Consider the following 17153-nt stretch of genomic DNA (forward strand, 5'->3'; position numbering starts at 1 on the left):
CTCCTTTGTGAGAAGCATTATAGCAAATAATTTGCTGAAAATACCAATAAATTAATCCAAAGAAATTATTTTAAAGTAAGTATTGAGAAAGCAACAAACTGCTTCCAAAACTGACATAGATTGAAAAGTACAGAAAATTATCAGAAATAAAAACATACTTCTTTTGAGATCGTGAAAGAAGCTGAAATTATGGCAAAATGAGGAGAGTGGAAGGAAATCCTCACTCTGCACATTAAATACAAAAATATGAAGGAAGACCAGCAAATTCTCTCATAATCAACTTCCTGAGCACATCTGAACTAGTAATAAATCCACTTCAAACACATGCAGAGCAGGAAGGCAAAGTCTCTGCTTGGAAAATACATGGTCGATGTAAGAAAGTTTTATTTAAACTCCAGCAGAAAATCACCGTGAACTTTGTGTCTGGTTTATTCCAGAAGAATCCCAGGGGTTGTCATCCTGCTGAAACCATTTCTAACAGGGGGTGTGTTGAAGGATCTGTGTCCAGCTGAGTATCAGAAGGGATGATCAATTAAAGGGAATAAAAAAAATTCAAGATTTATTGAGAACAGATGGTATTCACCCAAAAATCTTAGAGGGGGAGAATAAACTGGTAAACCATTACTTGCCTAAACTGAAACTTTTCTAAAAATGTTGATCCATAGAACTACAAATCAGCAAGTTCTGGATAATTTGGTTTAAATAAAAATGTGAAATTAATTAGTGGACGCAGATATCCATTGGCTATATAAGTGAAAAACTGAGGGCCCCAGTAAAAGGATGCCATCATTAACAAACCTTTGAAGCAACCAACAACCATGGGAAAAAACCATTAACTGCTTTTTGAAATTCATTTCCACCAGGTCCTACCCCAAAATCTCATCTTGACAAGCAGCTGTTATCAGATATGGGGACACAAACTTCACTTCAGAATTAGATCAGGTTCTCCTGTTAAATCAAAGCATTATAATCCTAGCAACTAAAGATTTCTCTTTAAGGAAGTCTCTAAAATCAACATGATTTCATTGCATCTACCCAATGCAAAGAGATTTCTGAAGCTTTACATATTACATTTCCAATTACACTATTTTATTTTTAAGTAACCTATGGGACTCGGTATTGCTGAGATATGACGTAATTAACCGAAACAGCCTCAGAAATAAGGATGCTGCCTACAGATACCACCACAATATCAGATTGTTAACAAAAGATCTAAGATTTATTATTTAGGATTTATGCTTTTAAGGAACTGAGGAGCATTAACTTTCTCCTTCCACGTGAAATATGAAAACAAAGCAAAATCCCAAATCCCCTTTTTCCACCGCAGTCATTGTAATTTTGTAATTTCAAGAGAATGGGATCTCTCCCATGACAACCTGTGACAGTGTCACAGCCTTTTAACTGATTATTTTCTTAAACTCTTGGGGAACTTCCAATCACAATTCCCCAGTTAACTTTAAATATTCTCTGTCTTGTAAGTGGGACTTAATGGAGGTTCTGAGTTGAAGCCTATTTTCTTTCATTTTAACTAAATGAGGATCTCAGAAAATTAAAACACATTTTGAATAGTTATCTGTCTGCTGATGAGAACTGCTGTGCAGGTATTGGTACATCATCATCAGGAAGTGAATTCTTTGGAAGCAACAGTCTCCTAAAATGAAGCCCATGCTAGAGAACCACCTACATGTTGGGAAAGTGAACGAAGAATCCAGAGGTGGACAGAAATTATTCTCTAAAACAATTAATGGAGGGAAATCTCCCAAGATCAGAATCTTCTACAGGCAGAAACCTGCCAAGTAAGTAGCATCTAAAAGACAAACAGAAAGGTGGCTGATTTGAATTTAAAGCCCCAGATCTGGGATTTGTGTAACTGCTGCCTAGGGGTCCCAGCAGATATCAATAAGGAAGAGAAAGGAGTACTTCCCAAATTCCAGAATGAAATATTTCTCATCATTCTGCATCCTCATAAGCATGAAAAGGACTGGTTACACCTGCTGAAGGTTCACTAACTAGCAAATATCAGCCTTTACCACAGTGACTCAATAACATTGGAAATGAAACAATTACAGCAGAAACTAAAGAGAGTTCATGAAAAATATTCCTGTAGTGTCTGTCTCACATTCCAGAGCTTTCAGTTTCCCTCTCGTGATTCTCATGGATAGAAATGACCTGTGGATGCTGCTCAATGTTTGACACAGACACAGCTCTGTGCTGAAGTCTGGCTTAGTAGAGTTAAAAGTGACTGAAAATCAGGTTCTGTCAGGAAAACATCCATACTTTGATGCAGACAATGTATTTTCTGACATGCTCGGTCGCTGAATAATTTTAGTGATGGTACAATTTCAACCTCCATACCTAAATTTATTATAAGGGCTAACAGCCTGAAAGTAGTAATATTCCTGTGACTGCAGCATTGAGGATGTATCACATTATACAAGGAATTTCTGTGCTAGCTGAAAACTGTATTTTTAGACATTAATTACTCATTTATTGAGTATCAGGGAGAGGCACGTGGTTGTTACACAGTGTGCCTCCCCCAGAGCTGGAAGGGCTGAGGGGATGAAGAAATCTTCACATTTACTCAGGCAGGCCCCTGAACAGGCTCTTTCCAGCATCCAGGATTCCAGTGCTGACCTTTCCACCAGTACAGGCTCAGCAGAAGCCCCGAGTGCAGGAACAGCGCTGCTGCCTCCTCACTGAGCACAGATGCAGAAGGAGCCTTATTAATATGTAAATAGAATAAACACAGGATAACATTAAAAATCCTTTGCATGAAACAAGACAACAATATTTACCAGAATTGCTCTTCAACCCAGGAGCAAAGAAAATAAACAACTAAAAACAGATGAAAAGTAATTCCTAACTGATTGTGTTTATGCTCCCATGTTTATCCTAAAATTGGCAAACAGACTCCTCTCTGACAAATAATAACAGCAAAGGGGACAAACACTGCAACATCCCATTTGGAAATCTGAGAAGATGCTAAGGATTGAAAAATGTGGAAGAATAAGTGCACAGTGAGAAGAGGTGACTATTTGAAAAGAGATGCTGCAATGAAATGGAGATGAAAATGTAAAAAAAGGATGAAAATTAGACTTTCAGCTCAGAGGCCAGCACTGAGCAGCAGCTCTGCCAAAGAGTAATCCATCATTGACAGCTTATCATGGGCATAGAAGCTGCTGGTCACAGAAGAGCAACTCAAAGACATTTTCACACTTCAATATACAGCAAAGAAAGCCAAAAAAACCACCCATATCAGAGCCCAGTCGGTGTTAGCTCTGCTAGAAAACAGTTTATTGTTCCCTCTGCTAATGTGGGTACCAACAAAGAGACAATGGAATGACAACTAAAATGGAGTGTTTGCTCTCACAGCAAAGCAGCCACACACTGATCCTGCATGGAAAACCTTCAGGCAAGCGAGACTGGGATTAGGAACAAACTATGAATCTGAGCCACCAAGGAGATCAGGATTTAGTAACAAAATATGCCATGATACAAATGATTCATGTCCTTCCACAGCACCTCGGTTCACTGCAAAACATGAACAGCAACTTGGAATCTCTGAGAGGCAATTCAACCATTTGATGAACCCCCAGGGAAGCGCTGGGCCTGTTTTCCCAGTTTGCCCAATAAGAACACCCACCCAGCCAACCCGATGGATTTCCCTGCACCGTGCTCCCTTTTTCCCATTGAAGTCACACTGGTTGTTTGTCGAATAGGAGTTACTTTAATCAGGAAATTAGGGAAAACACATGTCCTGTTAAATTCTGCACTGCACACGCTGCAAACAGCCGAGAGGATTAATTGTGCCAAGCGCTGCGATTCCCCGGAGCATGGAGCTGTAAGTACATATGCAGCATGGAAGCAGGCCCAGAGCACGGCTCAGTTATGCATTGTAACAGCAAGAGACAGGTCTTTAAACAGAGCTGGAATTTGCAGAGTATTTAAACAGAAAGCATGCAGGAAACAGCTCTTTTCCCAAAAAAATTCCCCAAAATTCGCTCTGTGCACATCTACCTTGTGCAGTGTCCTCAAGCGAAACCTCCAGTCTAGAATCTGGAACTCTTTTCGTTCCTTATCACCATTGTCAGCCTTAAACTTTATTTTTAGGTACTTTGTCACATAAATGTTCCACAACAGAAAAAGTTTCCATCTTTCCTGAGTTCCTGCTGTTCTGAAGATGAGATTAAGAGATGGAACGAAAACTGACAGACCTGTTAAAATGAGGCAGTGAGCCTTTAATGGTTTTCCTTTTTATCTGACAGCTCAGATCATCTCTCATTTCAGTGGGGAATGAAGAAAATGCTCTTCAGCTTTTTACCCTCCCACTTGAGGACAGACCTTTTCCAGCCTTATTCAATAATCGCAGTCTTCAAACCTCTTGTTTTCATATTAGAAGAAGGCTATGAATGCCCTGCACCTTTGGTAAAAGTTATTTTAGTAATATAAAGCTGCCACAATATTACTTTCAACAGAGATTATTACTTCTTATTCCCAGTGGAATGACAAGTTTATAAGCAAATTAATTAGCTTTAAACAATATTTCTCTAAAATTCACAAGATCAATCATAAACTCAAGGTCCAGTCAGACCCAGCCATGGACATCTGTCACAGTCACAATCATTTAAGAAAACTATGTGAGGATGAAGGAAAAGTACCTCCCTGGAAATCTCCACAGCAGTTGTGTCTGATCTCAATACTGGCAAGTAGGTAGAAACCATCAACTCTAAAATCATTAAATTTAGGAATAATTTCATGCTGCAGATTGGATATGGCTGTTCTACCAGGAAGCAGTGATTCCCAAATCCTTCTCTGAACCAATGAGTACATAAAGAATGAGAGTCAGTAAGTCTTCCAGGACTTTTACAAAGCCTTCAGCTTCCCAAAAGGTCCTTCCCAAAGGCTTTTTAGGGAACTAAGCTGCTATAGGAAGTCCTCTTACACACTCAAATAATAGGTTAAAGGATAGAAAGCAAAAGGCGGGAATAAACAGTTCTCACCCAGAGTATGAAGGTGAGGTCACCCACAGAACCCTGCAGAAAGATGTGCTAGGGCTGATGCTGCTGCAAATATTCACAAACCTTAAAGAACACATGAAGACAGCACAGTTACAAAGACTGCTGATGAGACAGAGCTGCTTGGATCAAGGAATTAAAACCTGACTGCAAAGCTGCTGTACAGATCATGTTCTATCAAGAGAAAGTGGCCAGGTGGGAGAGGGCACTCAACTGCAGGTAAATACAAAATGCTTCACAGGAAAAGTAGCCCTTGACCTGACAGACACACTGCCAGGCCTCTGATCCAGATGGCAGGTTCCCAGAAGTGTTTGGGTTTGAAAGGACCTTAAAGCTCACCTCATTCCACCCCTGCCATGGGCAGGGACACCTTCCACTAGCCCAGGTTGCTCCAAGCCCCATCCAGTCTGGCCTTGGACACTTCCAGGGATGGGGCAGCCACAGCTTCTCTGGGCAACCTGTGCCAGGGCCTCACCACCCTCACAGGGAGGAATTTCTTCCTAATATCCCACCTAACCCTGCCCTCTGGCAGTGGGAAGCCATTCCCACTTGTGCTGTCACTGCAGGTGTCAGACACCAGATCAGGAATTGTTGGGTTGGAACCACCTCGGGGGTGTGGGTGTGCAGGGTGGGGGGGGGGTTGGGGGTGGAGAGGAAGGGATGGGTCGAACCTCACGGAGCTGAGATGGCATCGTGTCCCTCATGGCAGCCCCTGGAGCCCACACAGGGAAGCTCCGGAGCAGCTGCTGATCACAAACATCCCGGGAAACCTATAACACCCCACGGCTCAGATGGGGACAGTGAGGACACTGCCCTATAACACCCCACAGCTCACAGGGACAGTGAGGACACTGCCCTAGAACATCCCACAGCTCACAAGGACAGTGAGGACACTGCCCTAGAACACCCCACAGCTCATATGGGGACAGTGAGGACACTGTCCTAGAACACCCCCCAGCTCCTGCAGCCCCTCACTCAGCTCACATTGACAGGGACAGTGGAAATATATATATATATTTTATATATATATTTTTTATATTTTTTATATATATATTTTTATATATATATATATATATATATATAGTAAAACTCCTGGCTGAGCCCATAAGCCTGTGGCTCTGGGGCCAGACTGTTCCACCAGGCCCTTGTCCAAAGTCCCTCTGCAGCTTTCTTGGAGCTCTTTTGGGAACTAGAAGGGCTCTAAGGTCTCCTCAGAGCCTTCTCTTCTCCACGACTCATTATTTACCATTCCCTTTTTCCCTGTGTCATGGAGATACCTTCACGACAAATGACTTTCTGATTTCTTTCAGGGCACTAACGAGAGTGCCTGGAATGAGCAAGGAATCTCCATAATGCCCTGACTGAATCCCATTAATTCAGTACTGATGCTTAGGAACCTGCTGGCCAGTTCTAAATTCTTTAATGTGTATCTTGCTCATGCTCTAACTTGTCCAGCATTTACGTGTCCTTTCCACCTCGGGCTAAATGATTGTAGTGGTTTAGACCTTGTTTTTCCCCAGAGGCCAAGAGAAGTGGTAGACCCCAAGGGGTGGAAACCCCTGGAAGTTTTGAAATTCTGCCCAATGGATGCTCCTGCAGAAATGTAAACATACCACAACCAGACCGGAAAAGAAGAGTTGTAGTTTGGTTGTTGTAGGAGAGGTGGCCATGTTGTAGAGCCACGAGGAAGGGGCTCTAAGCCCCTTGGGCCCTCTGGGGCCTCCCAGCCCCTGGCTGGGGGCTGCAGGGACCTGGAACAGCATAAAGCTGGGCTAGGTGCCTGTAGTTATGCCGGGAGATGTTTTCTCCATGGGCGCAGAGCAGCAGCCGACGCTGACCAGAGAAACGGTGGCAGAGAGCCAGAGATAAGGACCTGAACTGGAGGAGCAGCAGAAGCAACATGCAGCACCAGAGAAAGGACTCCTGGAAGGAGAGCCGAGAAAAAAGAGAGCCAGCAGCAGAGAGACAGAGTTTGGGGTAAGACTGTACCAGCCCCCCAAAACTCCCTCGAGACCCCTCTTGGAGAAGAGGGACATGGACTCCTATTTTGGAGAGCAGTTTTGGACATGCAGCACTAGAGAGAGAGAGGAGCTGAGAAGCTCAGAGCGTCCTGGAGCTGGACCGGGACGGCCAGATGGAATGCGGGGGGAGTTGACCTTGGCTCCCCCCCTCGCACTGCTGCCACGGTGGCAGCCTGAGAGACAGGGCACAGAGGCCCTGCAAGAGATACCAGACCGTCACGAAGACCCCCCTGTGTCTTCGTGATATGACGTGGTGAAACGACCTTGTCTGGGGTTACGAAGCCCACGGAAGACCCCTCGGTTGTGAGGCGATGGGGCCGAGAGAGAGGCTTGGATACCTCCCTCGTGGAGTGCTGGCAGAAAGCCAGCTATCAGCTGCTGCATGCGTGAGATGAGGAGAAACCTGCTGCATTAGAAGATCCTGCTGCTTAAGGACTGGAAGGGATCTGTCCTTCTTTCCCTCCTGGACTTTTATTTGGAGGGGAGAAGAGATCTGATCCATTGTAAATACTATATGTCATGGTAGAGATAGTTTGTGATCATGTGTATAATGTGATATGGTATTTATTTGTACAGTCATTGTAATATATTTCCCTTTCCCCCACCTTGGAGTCTGGTGTGTTTTGTCTGGAAAAACCCATCTCACATTAGGTTGAGATGTGGGAGGGGGAATGGAGCTAGGGAATTGGATTTTGGGACTGTCTCAAACCATGACAATGATGTACAGAATTTCAGTAGAATCACCTTCATCAATGAAACCTGTATTTCTATTTTTTGGTGTTAGTTTGTCAAGATCTATTTTCAGTAAACTCATAGGCCTTCATTATAACACATTTCTCACATTTAATATTCGAAAAGATGAATATTATTCCATCATTTTTCACTTAACTGATATCAAAGCGACAAGCCCATAATTATCTGCATTGTCCTGGTTATTCTTTTTCTAGACTGGCACAGGAACTGTGCCCTCCAAGATTAGTGAGAAATCAATACCATTGGTTCAAAGTTCTCTCCGTTCCTTTACTTTGTATCTCTTCTTTTAATGTGAATTACTCACAGTAATGAACTTCAATACCTAAGCAGTTCTATTTATAACAGTCATCCAGATTACTGTTTGAATAGGAGTCTGTATCCCCACAGAATTCATCTGGAGAACAGGAATATGTATCATTACACCCCAAAGGCAGGACATTCTTTTGTACTTGTTATGACAACTCCATCATTTCTATTAATCAGAAGGAAGTAGAAACAGTAACAAGGAAGAGGAAGGGAAGTGGAAGTGGCTTTGTCTAAGGCAATCGTTTATTCCAGATGAATAGAATGAATTCTACATTATATAGTATTCTACAGAATATTCTACACGAATTTCCTGAGTTTTAGAAACAAATGTGAAACAAAAACTGACTGCCAAAACCGCAACAGAATCCACGAGTGCCAGCCAGAGAACTGCCCACCAAGCTGCAGTATTCTTCCTTCTGCATCTCTCCTGAGCAACTCAAGTCTATCTGTACAAGCTAGACAAACCTGTTCATTTGATGCCTTAAGCCCCTAATGGTTTTTTTATTTTTCTAATATTTGTAAGCCTTGTAAGTTTTATAGGTAGATTTTAAAAGCAGCAACCCTCCCTCCCTTGCATCCCTTTCCCTGTAGCACCCTTGTTTACACATTCCTTAACCCTCTTACCCCATTCTATGCTCCCTATATCACCCCTACTCCCGAATCCAGTAGAAATGTTTAGTCTTTTGTCAAGGCAAGGCCTAGATTGTTGGCAGAACAGCATATCTGGGCCTAAACCACAGAACACGGTCAAAAACTGGGTAACTATGTACCCTTTGTGCTCTGAGGGAGATGAAGATGGGATGAACAGGGGGTCCCGAAATGCACCCCAGACCCATTTTCAGGGGGTGGACCCGGGGCGGACCAGAGTAAAGGCCACAGGGTGGACACATCTGGGATTGGATGGAGGGTATTATAAAAATGTAACCTCTCGGGCACAGGGGCGCGCGTCTTGTAACATCTTTAGCCTTGGTAAAATAAACCCTTTCTTATCTCACCCCTAATTAACTGCTCCGGGAGATTTTTCAGCACCATAAATCCCACGGCAACAATTTAGTACCTCAACTTCCCCATGTGCACATTAATATTAGAGGTTTTTTTCATCAGGGGTGACCTGGCAGCAGTGAGTGGAAAGCTCTGCTTGTGGAATGGTCAGTGAACTTGGTTCTCTGGATAATCATCTACAGACATTCCTATTTAACCTCACAATAGAGCTTGCTCTGAGGGTTTCTCTTCCTCTGCAAACCTCTCAAGCTCAGAGCAAAACCAGGTTCTCCTACACACTTCCACCGAGGAGGATCTCTGACCTCAAAGTGCCCCTCAGCAAAGCCAGCCCAAGCCTTGCTCCTCTCACCTGCACCTCAGGAGATGCCAAATGCAAGGTTATAGGAAGTGTTGCAGAAACACTACACTCTCCACGTGCAGCCTAAATAAAGCTTTCAGATCCTTGGTTAGAGACCTGGACCAGACCAGGGTTAGCAGGGCAAAATACAGTCACAGCAACATATGGAGCCACTTTAAAATTCAGAGCACTGACTGTACCTTACAGATTTTGTACAGAGATTCCTGACCGTCTCCTTCTGTATCTTTGAAATAATCATGTGCTGGGTATGTACGATGGATATCTCGTTTGATGACACTCTCCTGAGCAGAATCCTGTAAAAAAAAGAGAGAAAAACCTTGATGTATTAACCCGGTAACAGTGTAATTAAACATCCACATAACAGAAAATGCCCTGTGTAATCAACATGGATACATCAGGTAACTGCTTTACTGACTCACCCTCCAGAAATGTTCTGAGAAGAAACTGAAAATCCTTTGCAGTCTCAGATGCAGTAATAACTTGACAGTTTAGCCAGAGCAACATGGCATGTTTTCTGGCCTTCAGGCTTAAGGTTCATCCTTAAAACTCCAAGGAAATTACTAGTCATTTAACTGTTGGGGCATTATTACCACAGATCATATACTTATTGTATTGCTCTGGCAGTAAAAAAAACAAGAGAATTAGAGTGTCCCTCTCCTGCAAGCTCAAAGGTACTAATCTGAAATGTGTATCAAGTGGCCATAAAAAGTGATAGCTAAAAATTCATAAAGAATGCCTATAAAAAGATGGGAATCACTGCAATCAGACCTGAGAAACACCACTGTGTGCATGAGGAAGTGGTATCAACATGTCAGAGCTGGAACTACAACAGTTAATCAATTATCTTCAGGTTCCAGTTGCCGTCAGTGCGAGATATACCTTTAGGTTGGTAAATATCAAATGGTGCTTTTCTCCGTTACCTTTCTAATCCTTAAGGAAAAACCAACAAAATCCTCACCTGTGACTTGGAAAATAAATCCTTTATATATACTTTTACCTTGAAAACAAAATAACTCTGTTACAGAAAAGCTTCTAAACCCTCAGACTGTATCTCGTAATCCAGGGCTTTCCATAAAAAAGCTCTTTTTATACCTGCTGGAGTCAGTAACCAGGTAATCTCCTGAATTTCAGTGGTTTCCTAATCCCATAAAGCCTCTGTAGAGAGCCTGTGCCACATAGAAATGCAGCTGCCTGGGGAGGGCTGAGCCAGAGGTCCACAGCAATTCCCAGCTCCAGCTCCCTTTGGGCCCATCCGTAGCCAACACACACAGAGGCACGACCCTGGGCCAGACCAGACTACCCCAGAGATGAAATCCCACCGCTGTATTCCTCCATCCCCTTCCATGGCAGTGAGGACACAGCCATGGATGCCCCAAGCACAAACATCACTTTGTGTTTTCTGACCCCCTTTAGTATTTTAGCCTGAGTAACACTGCACAGAGAATCCCAGAATGGTTTGGGTTGGAAGGGACTGTAAAGCTCATCCAGTTCCACCTGCTGTCACGGGCAGGGACACCTTCCACCAGCCCAGGTTGCTCTGAGCCCAGTCCAACCTGGCCTTGGACACTTCCAGGGATCCAGGGGCAGCCACAGTTTCTCTGGGCAACCTGTGCCAGGGCCTCCCCACCCTCACAGCCAAGAATTCCTTCCCAATATCCCATCCAACCCTGCCCTCTGGCAGTGAGAAGCCATTCCCTGTGTCCTGTTCCTCTCAAGTCCCTCTCCAGCTCTCTTGGAGCCCCTTTAGGCACTGGAAGGGGCTCTAAGCTCACCCTGGAGCCTTCTCTTCTTCTCCAGGCTGGATACCCCCAGTTCTCCTAACCTTTCCTCACAGGAGAGGTGTTCCGGCCCTCTAAAATACCAGGCATATTGTTGTGTGCTATGACAAGGAAAGCTTACAAAGAAAGGGGATGTTTTTATTATGCCAACTGGTACTGCTGGAGAAAATAAAACCTGTTTCTGTGCTTTCACTGTGTTATCTTGATGATTCTCATCAAAGCACCGCGCAACTATGAGCAACCAAAACTAACCACACAACAAAGCAACAAAACACAGACTAATAATGAAAATTTAATAACAAGCAGTTCTCTAATCAGACTTCTTTAATGAGTATTTTCATTTACATGGCTTCCAAACACCAGAGAGGCTGGAAAACTGTAATTTGGGTCCCAGATGAGGAAATGCCTTAAACAGCATCTGAGATCTACCAGCACAGTTACGTGAATTCTTCAGAACAAATTTGATAAGATCTAGAGAAAATTACAGGAAGGGCACCACATCCAGCACACACATCACTTTCCTGTCAAGCTGGGACATTGTGTTTGACTTCCCTGTACTTCTCTTTCCTCGAGCGGGAGGCCAACATGTAACTGAGCATACAGAAGTTGACAAGGAAGGTGTCCAAGGTAGGGCCAAAAATATTTGTGTAAAGGCCCAAGCGCACAGTCACTTTTACTGAGTTAAAAGGAACCTGAAGCAGTCTTCATTCAGCATTATTAACAAAAGATACTTCTGAAAAACTAGAGGAAAGCAATTAAATGGACCCCAAAAAATTAATTTGGAAGACTGGAGAATTAACTCTTTCTCAAAAAGCAATATCCCTTCAAAATACAATAAACCCATAATTGCAGACAACCAAGCAATGAGTCTAGAGAGTAGAACTACTTCTTAAAATAAACCAAAAATACCTTGGTTAAGTTTCTACCTTTTTGCAGGCAGTTTGTCGACAGTGCTGTTCTCAGGAGTACCACAGTTTACAGTTCTCTTCATCTAGGCTTTTGGAGGATTTTTATTCTTCTGAAAGTCATGATTAGTTAATTTATGATGGAAAAATAAAAAAGCTAAGGTGAGATGGCTATCAAAGCATTCAGAGTTCTAATGATCTTTCTCACTTTTAATAATCATTTCAGTGCTGCCAACTCAGAGAAACAATATTCTACTGAGGAAAAGAATTATCTTCACGTGTCAGCGCTCTGACAGCTGCCACCCTGCTGAACGAGCTCTCTGCTCCAAGTCATCTCCCTTCTGAAACAGTTCCTGCAACGGAGCAACTGCCCTGGAAAACTGACTCCTTGACATTGCTGCCACTTCCAGCTCTCAAGATGCTGCTCCGTGTGGGCATTTGATGCCAGAAGGCAGATGGACAGAGAAATAACGAAGAGAACAGAAAACTGTTTGTATTAAATAAATGTTACAGTAGAAACATAGGGCAATCTTTATGCACCTACATCTGGAATTTTTAATTAAGAACATCTCACATGCACTCCAACTCATTTGTTGTCTCAAGTGGACACATTCTCATGATGAATTACAGATAGGGAGCAGAAGAGACTTCCAAGAACTGGAGAATAAGTATTGGATCAGCCAGAAGAATTTATTAAGTAAGAAAAATCTCCTGGGGCATAACATGTCAATGCCGTATTGAGACTCAGATTTCTTGCCCAATTCTGCCCAAAAATTACTTTTGTGAAACCAGGTACGTCCTTTATGCAAAAAAAATTCCAGTTTTCCTTACAGCTTCTGCATTACAGCTGCTGACTCAGTATGGAGAGATGCAGAATTAAAAGAATTCAACAGTTTAATGTGAATATTAAGGAAATAATAAACCAGGTCACAGGTGTCTGAAACCTGGCATTCCAACTGAGCAGCAATTCTGACCTCAATCTCCTTGTGCTCCATTTCCCTGGTTAATAATAATTTCCCATCTCAGTAGGGTGGTACGAAAATCAATTAACATCTGAAGCACTGAAACGCTGTAGTGATGAGTCCTGCAGAAACATTGAGGAGGGAAATAATAACTCCAGCCTCCAATCCTGATCTGAGTGGTGTCTAGTAAGGCCCAGGGTTACATGACCAAAATAGTAAGGAGGAAGAAAAAAAATAAAGCAGCTCATTAGATAAGCACTTTTGTACACAACCAGGCAGAGAGCCTGTGAGGAACACAACCCAAAACCATGGACCTCTGTGTGTTCAAGAATATATCATTAGGTATATCAGTAGGCAATTCTTATATTGTATTGAACTTCCAAAGGCTTATCTCTAATCTTAAAATCCTTCAGAGTTGGTTTTATCACATATGTTTACACAGGAACATATGATTTGCATTTTTTAGTGGGAGGTGTCCATGCCTATGGCAGGGGGTGGGAGTGAGATGAGCTTTAAGGTCCCTCCCTACCCAAACCACTCTGGGGTTCTCTGTGCTGGAGACTCACTGCAAGTTCACCTGAGTGGCCCATTTTAAAGGTCTGCATCTCTGGTGAGGCTCAACGAGCTGAATTTGTATCACCTGAACTTCATCTCTTCACTAGCTAAAAATAGTCAGAATTCAGAGTACCAAGGAAAGGAAGAAAAGGGGAGAAAAAAATCAGAATGGGCTTTCAGCAACTAAAATTACCATGCCCTGGAAATCTGGTGTGTCATGCTCCTTCAGGATCAGATACTGAAACTTTGCTACATGTTGTATGGAAAGCAAAAGCCCCCAGGCTGCTGCAGGCATTCATTCATCTCTCCTGTTCAGCCAAGACGTGAAAACACACCTCCTCCTGGTATCAGGAGTTGGAGGTTCCCTCAGTAAACCTGGCTCTTAACCCTGAAAAGCTGACTGCCAGGTGCATGTTCCTGACATTATGACATTGTTTCAGTACCCAAGTGTTTGCTGAAGGAACAGATTTTTTGCAGACTGCTTATTTTGTTCCTTAAAGTTCTCTGTGGTTCTGTGCAGTTCCACACAGGAAATATGAGTAATTACTTTAAACCCTCTAAAACATAAACACAAAAGGCAGAAAACACAAACTACATAGAAGAGATGAGGTCAGTCGGCCTGGGTTTGAAATTATCTCCACAATTGGCACGAAGCTCTGCCCTCGTTATTACTGATGTCCTACCAAATTCCTGCTTCCAGTGAACCTGAGAGCACATTGTGCCAGCATGTATATAGACATTATCAATCCCTTTCCTCTCCTCATTTTCCATGCACATTATAACCCTCCAAGTAGAATCTGTGATCCAAGAAAACCTCAGGTTCCCTACTAATCAGTATTTGGGGGGGGGAAAAACATAATCAATAGCTCATCCTTCCAGAAACATTGAATATAAGATGTTTGGCTTCTGCTCAGGTCTTCTGTAGCATATTCGTAATACATATCTTGTAGTTCAGCTCTTGCCTATAAATAGGCAATCATCATCAGCTTTTATTCAGCTGAGAGCATCTAACACTCAGAGAGTACTAATTAACAGAGAAATGGAGAAAAAAAGCAGGGGATTATTCTGTGGAGACTTTTTTTTAACAGTTATGTATCAAGATATTGAAAGTGAACATAATATTTAGGTTAATTCAGTAAACACCCTGGTCAGCTGAATTTGCAAATGCTGGCTCACTCTCAGCTGCATTTATTGCTGCTTCTGCAAAATCCCTTTCCACAAGCAGAAGGAACAGCAGTTCTCCCGGATACAGGGCCAGATCAATAGTTCATATCTAAGCAGGCCTGGGCTTCTGGCAGGTCACACCTGGAGCTAAATTTAGTGCCAAGGTCTCTCTTCTCTCATCATTTTGGATTACCAATAAAGCTCTGCCCCAAGGAAGCAAACATCTTTTATCAGATTATTTCCTATACTTCTCAAGCTGTGTTTGACAAGGTGGTGGGCAAATTTTGAGAATTCCCAAGACAGGATCCTCAGAAATGATCTACAACACGCACCCTTTTAGACTACGAATGTAAAACTACCAATCAATTCAAACCAGCCAATTGTTAAAACACTTGTGGGATGGGACTCTGCCACTTTGAGATGCAGAACCACTGGGACTGCACTGGCCAACTGGCCAACTGGCCAACTTACTTATCTCATCACCCACGAGCGCCAATGAAATGGGGAATGATGCTCCTTTTGGAAGGCTGTCAGTGTATTGCACAGAATCACAGAATCTTTACGATGGACCATCCAATCTGACCAACAACCCAGCACTGCCATGCTCACCACAAAACCACGTCCTCAAGTGCCACATCCACGTGTTTTCTGAACACTTCCAGGGATGGGGACTCCACCACTGCCCTGGGCAGCCCATTTTAATGCCTCATGACCCTTTCAGTGAAAAAGTTTTTCCTAATATCTAACATAAACTTGCCCTGGCCAAACTGGAGGCCATTTCCTCTCCTCCTGTCAGCTCCTTTCAACACTGAAATCAGTCTTAAAGCTGCTTGGGAGGAGGAGCAGCCCTGGTGAGGACACACTGACTACCTGCCTTGCAGGAGGTTTTTCACCCTCTCAGAAAGTGGTGCTGACAGTTTTCAGCTACAACATGCTGGGCAAGGCAGACTTGGATGACAGAGAATGACAACTCCAAGGTTCCTGAAGACTGCACAGAAGGAAAAGGGAGCCTGAGATTAATAAGGAAATCTATGTCAATACAATTCTGTACAGAGCTCTAAAAAAGAAAGTGATGTGTTGTGATGACCTGCTTATGCTGGGTGCCCTCAACATAAGAAGGACAAGGAACTGTCGAAGCAAGTCCAGAGGGGGCCACGAGTAAAGGGACTGGAGCACCTCCCCTCTGGAGACAGGATGGGAGAGCTGCAGCTGTTCTGGAGAAGAGAAGGTTGTGTGGAGACCTCACAGAACCTTCTAGTATCCGAAAGGGCTAGAGGGAACCAGAGAGGGAATCTTCATCAGGAACTGGAGTGACAGGACAAGGGGGAATGGGTTCAAACTGAAAGAGGGGAAATTTGGGTTAAATATACAGAAGAAATCCTTCCCTGGGATGGTGAGGAGGCCCTGGCACAGGTTGCCCAGGGAAGCTGTGGCTGCCCCATCACTGGAAGTGTCCAAGGCCAGGTTGGACGGGGCTTGGAGCAACCTGGGCTAGTGGGAGGTGTCCCTGCCCATGGCAGGGGGTGGGACGGGATGAGCTTTAAGATCCCTTCCAACCCAAACCACTCTAGATTCTCCACTGCAGCAGTCACAGAGGTAAGGCAGAAACAGCTCAGCCCTTAACAGGGTTGAGCTATCAATCAGCAACAGAAGAGATGACATTTTTCTGTAAAAAATCACAGCAAAACTAGATCAGACACAAAACAATCAATTCTGCATAAACTCTCTTGTTCTGAAAAACAAACAATATCCATGACCTTTACTATGTTTGTGGTTTGTTTTCCTTCTCCCTCTCCCATTCTGGACACGCTCCCTCTCTCCTCTGCTACTGATACATAATTTATTCCCCTTACTCTGCCATATCCTCTCTCAGAGTAGTTGTCAAAAGAAAAACACTCTTTGTGCTACTGGGCAACAGATCAACGTCTGAAAGTACCAGGTTGAATTTTTTGCCACTGGCATGGAGCGCTGTGAATCCAGAGTTACTCTTTAACACCCTTATCCTGGGAGCTCCCTGATTTCTCACAAGAAGTGAGATGCTCTGTACACCACCTGATGGGGTTTGGGTACTTTTTTCCCCACACGATTTATAGTTGGCAGGAAGGGCCATGCACATCTGATTGCAGACATCACAGTATTTCAGTTTCTGTTTTATTATGTCTGGGGCTTTATTTGGGTCACACGATCTTTAGCAGATACGACATCCAGCATTCTTTTGTTAGAGGTCGAAGGGAATTGTTTTAAGCACCGGATCTTGTCTGAGGTTTGATCTGGTTTTTAATGGCTCTTACTTAGGAAGGATGCCTCTCTGGAGGACATGAACACAGATCACCC

General features: G+C 43.4%; 1 protein-coding gene across 7 annotated transcripts in view; it reads right to left on the reverse strand.

Annotated features, from left to right (window-relative positions):
* The window catches only part of RABGAP1L (RAB GTPase activating protein 1 like), a 245133-nt gene that overhangs the window by 97700 nt on the left and 130280 nt on the right, over positions 1-17153 (reverse strand). For all 7 annotated transcript variants that reach the window (XM_039380098.1, XM_039380095.1, XM_039380097.1 and 4 more), the window contains one exon: positions 9635-9748. In XM_039380098.1, coding sequence (XP_039236032.1) covers positions 9635-9748 — 114 coding nt within the window. The remainder of the gene's footprint in view (positions 1-9634; positions 9749-17153) is intronic.

The sequence above is a fragment of the Pipra filicauda genome, unplaced genomic scaffold (assembly GCF_003945595.2).
Source record: "Pipra filicauda isolate LSUMZ 115617 unplaced genomic scaffold, ASM394559v2 scaffold185_size1782982_pilon, whole genome shotgun sequence".
Taxonomy (NCBI): Eukaryota; Metazoa; Chordata; class Aves; order Passeriformes; family Pipridae; genus Pipra; species Pipra filicauda.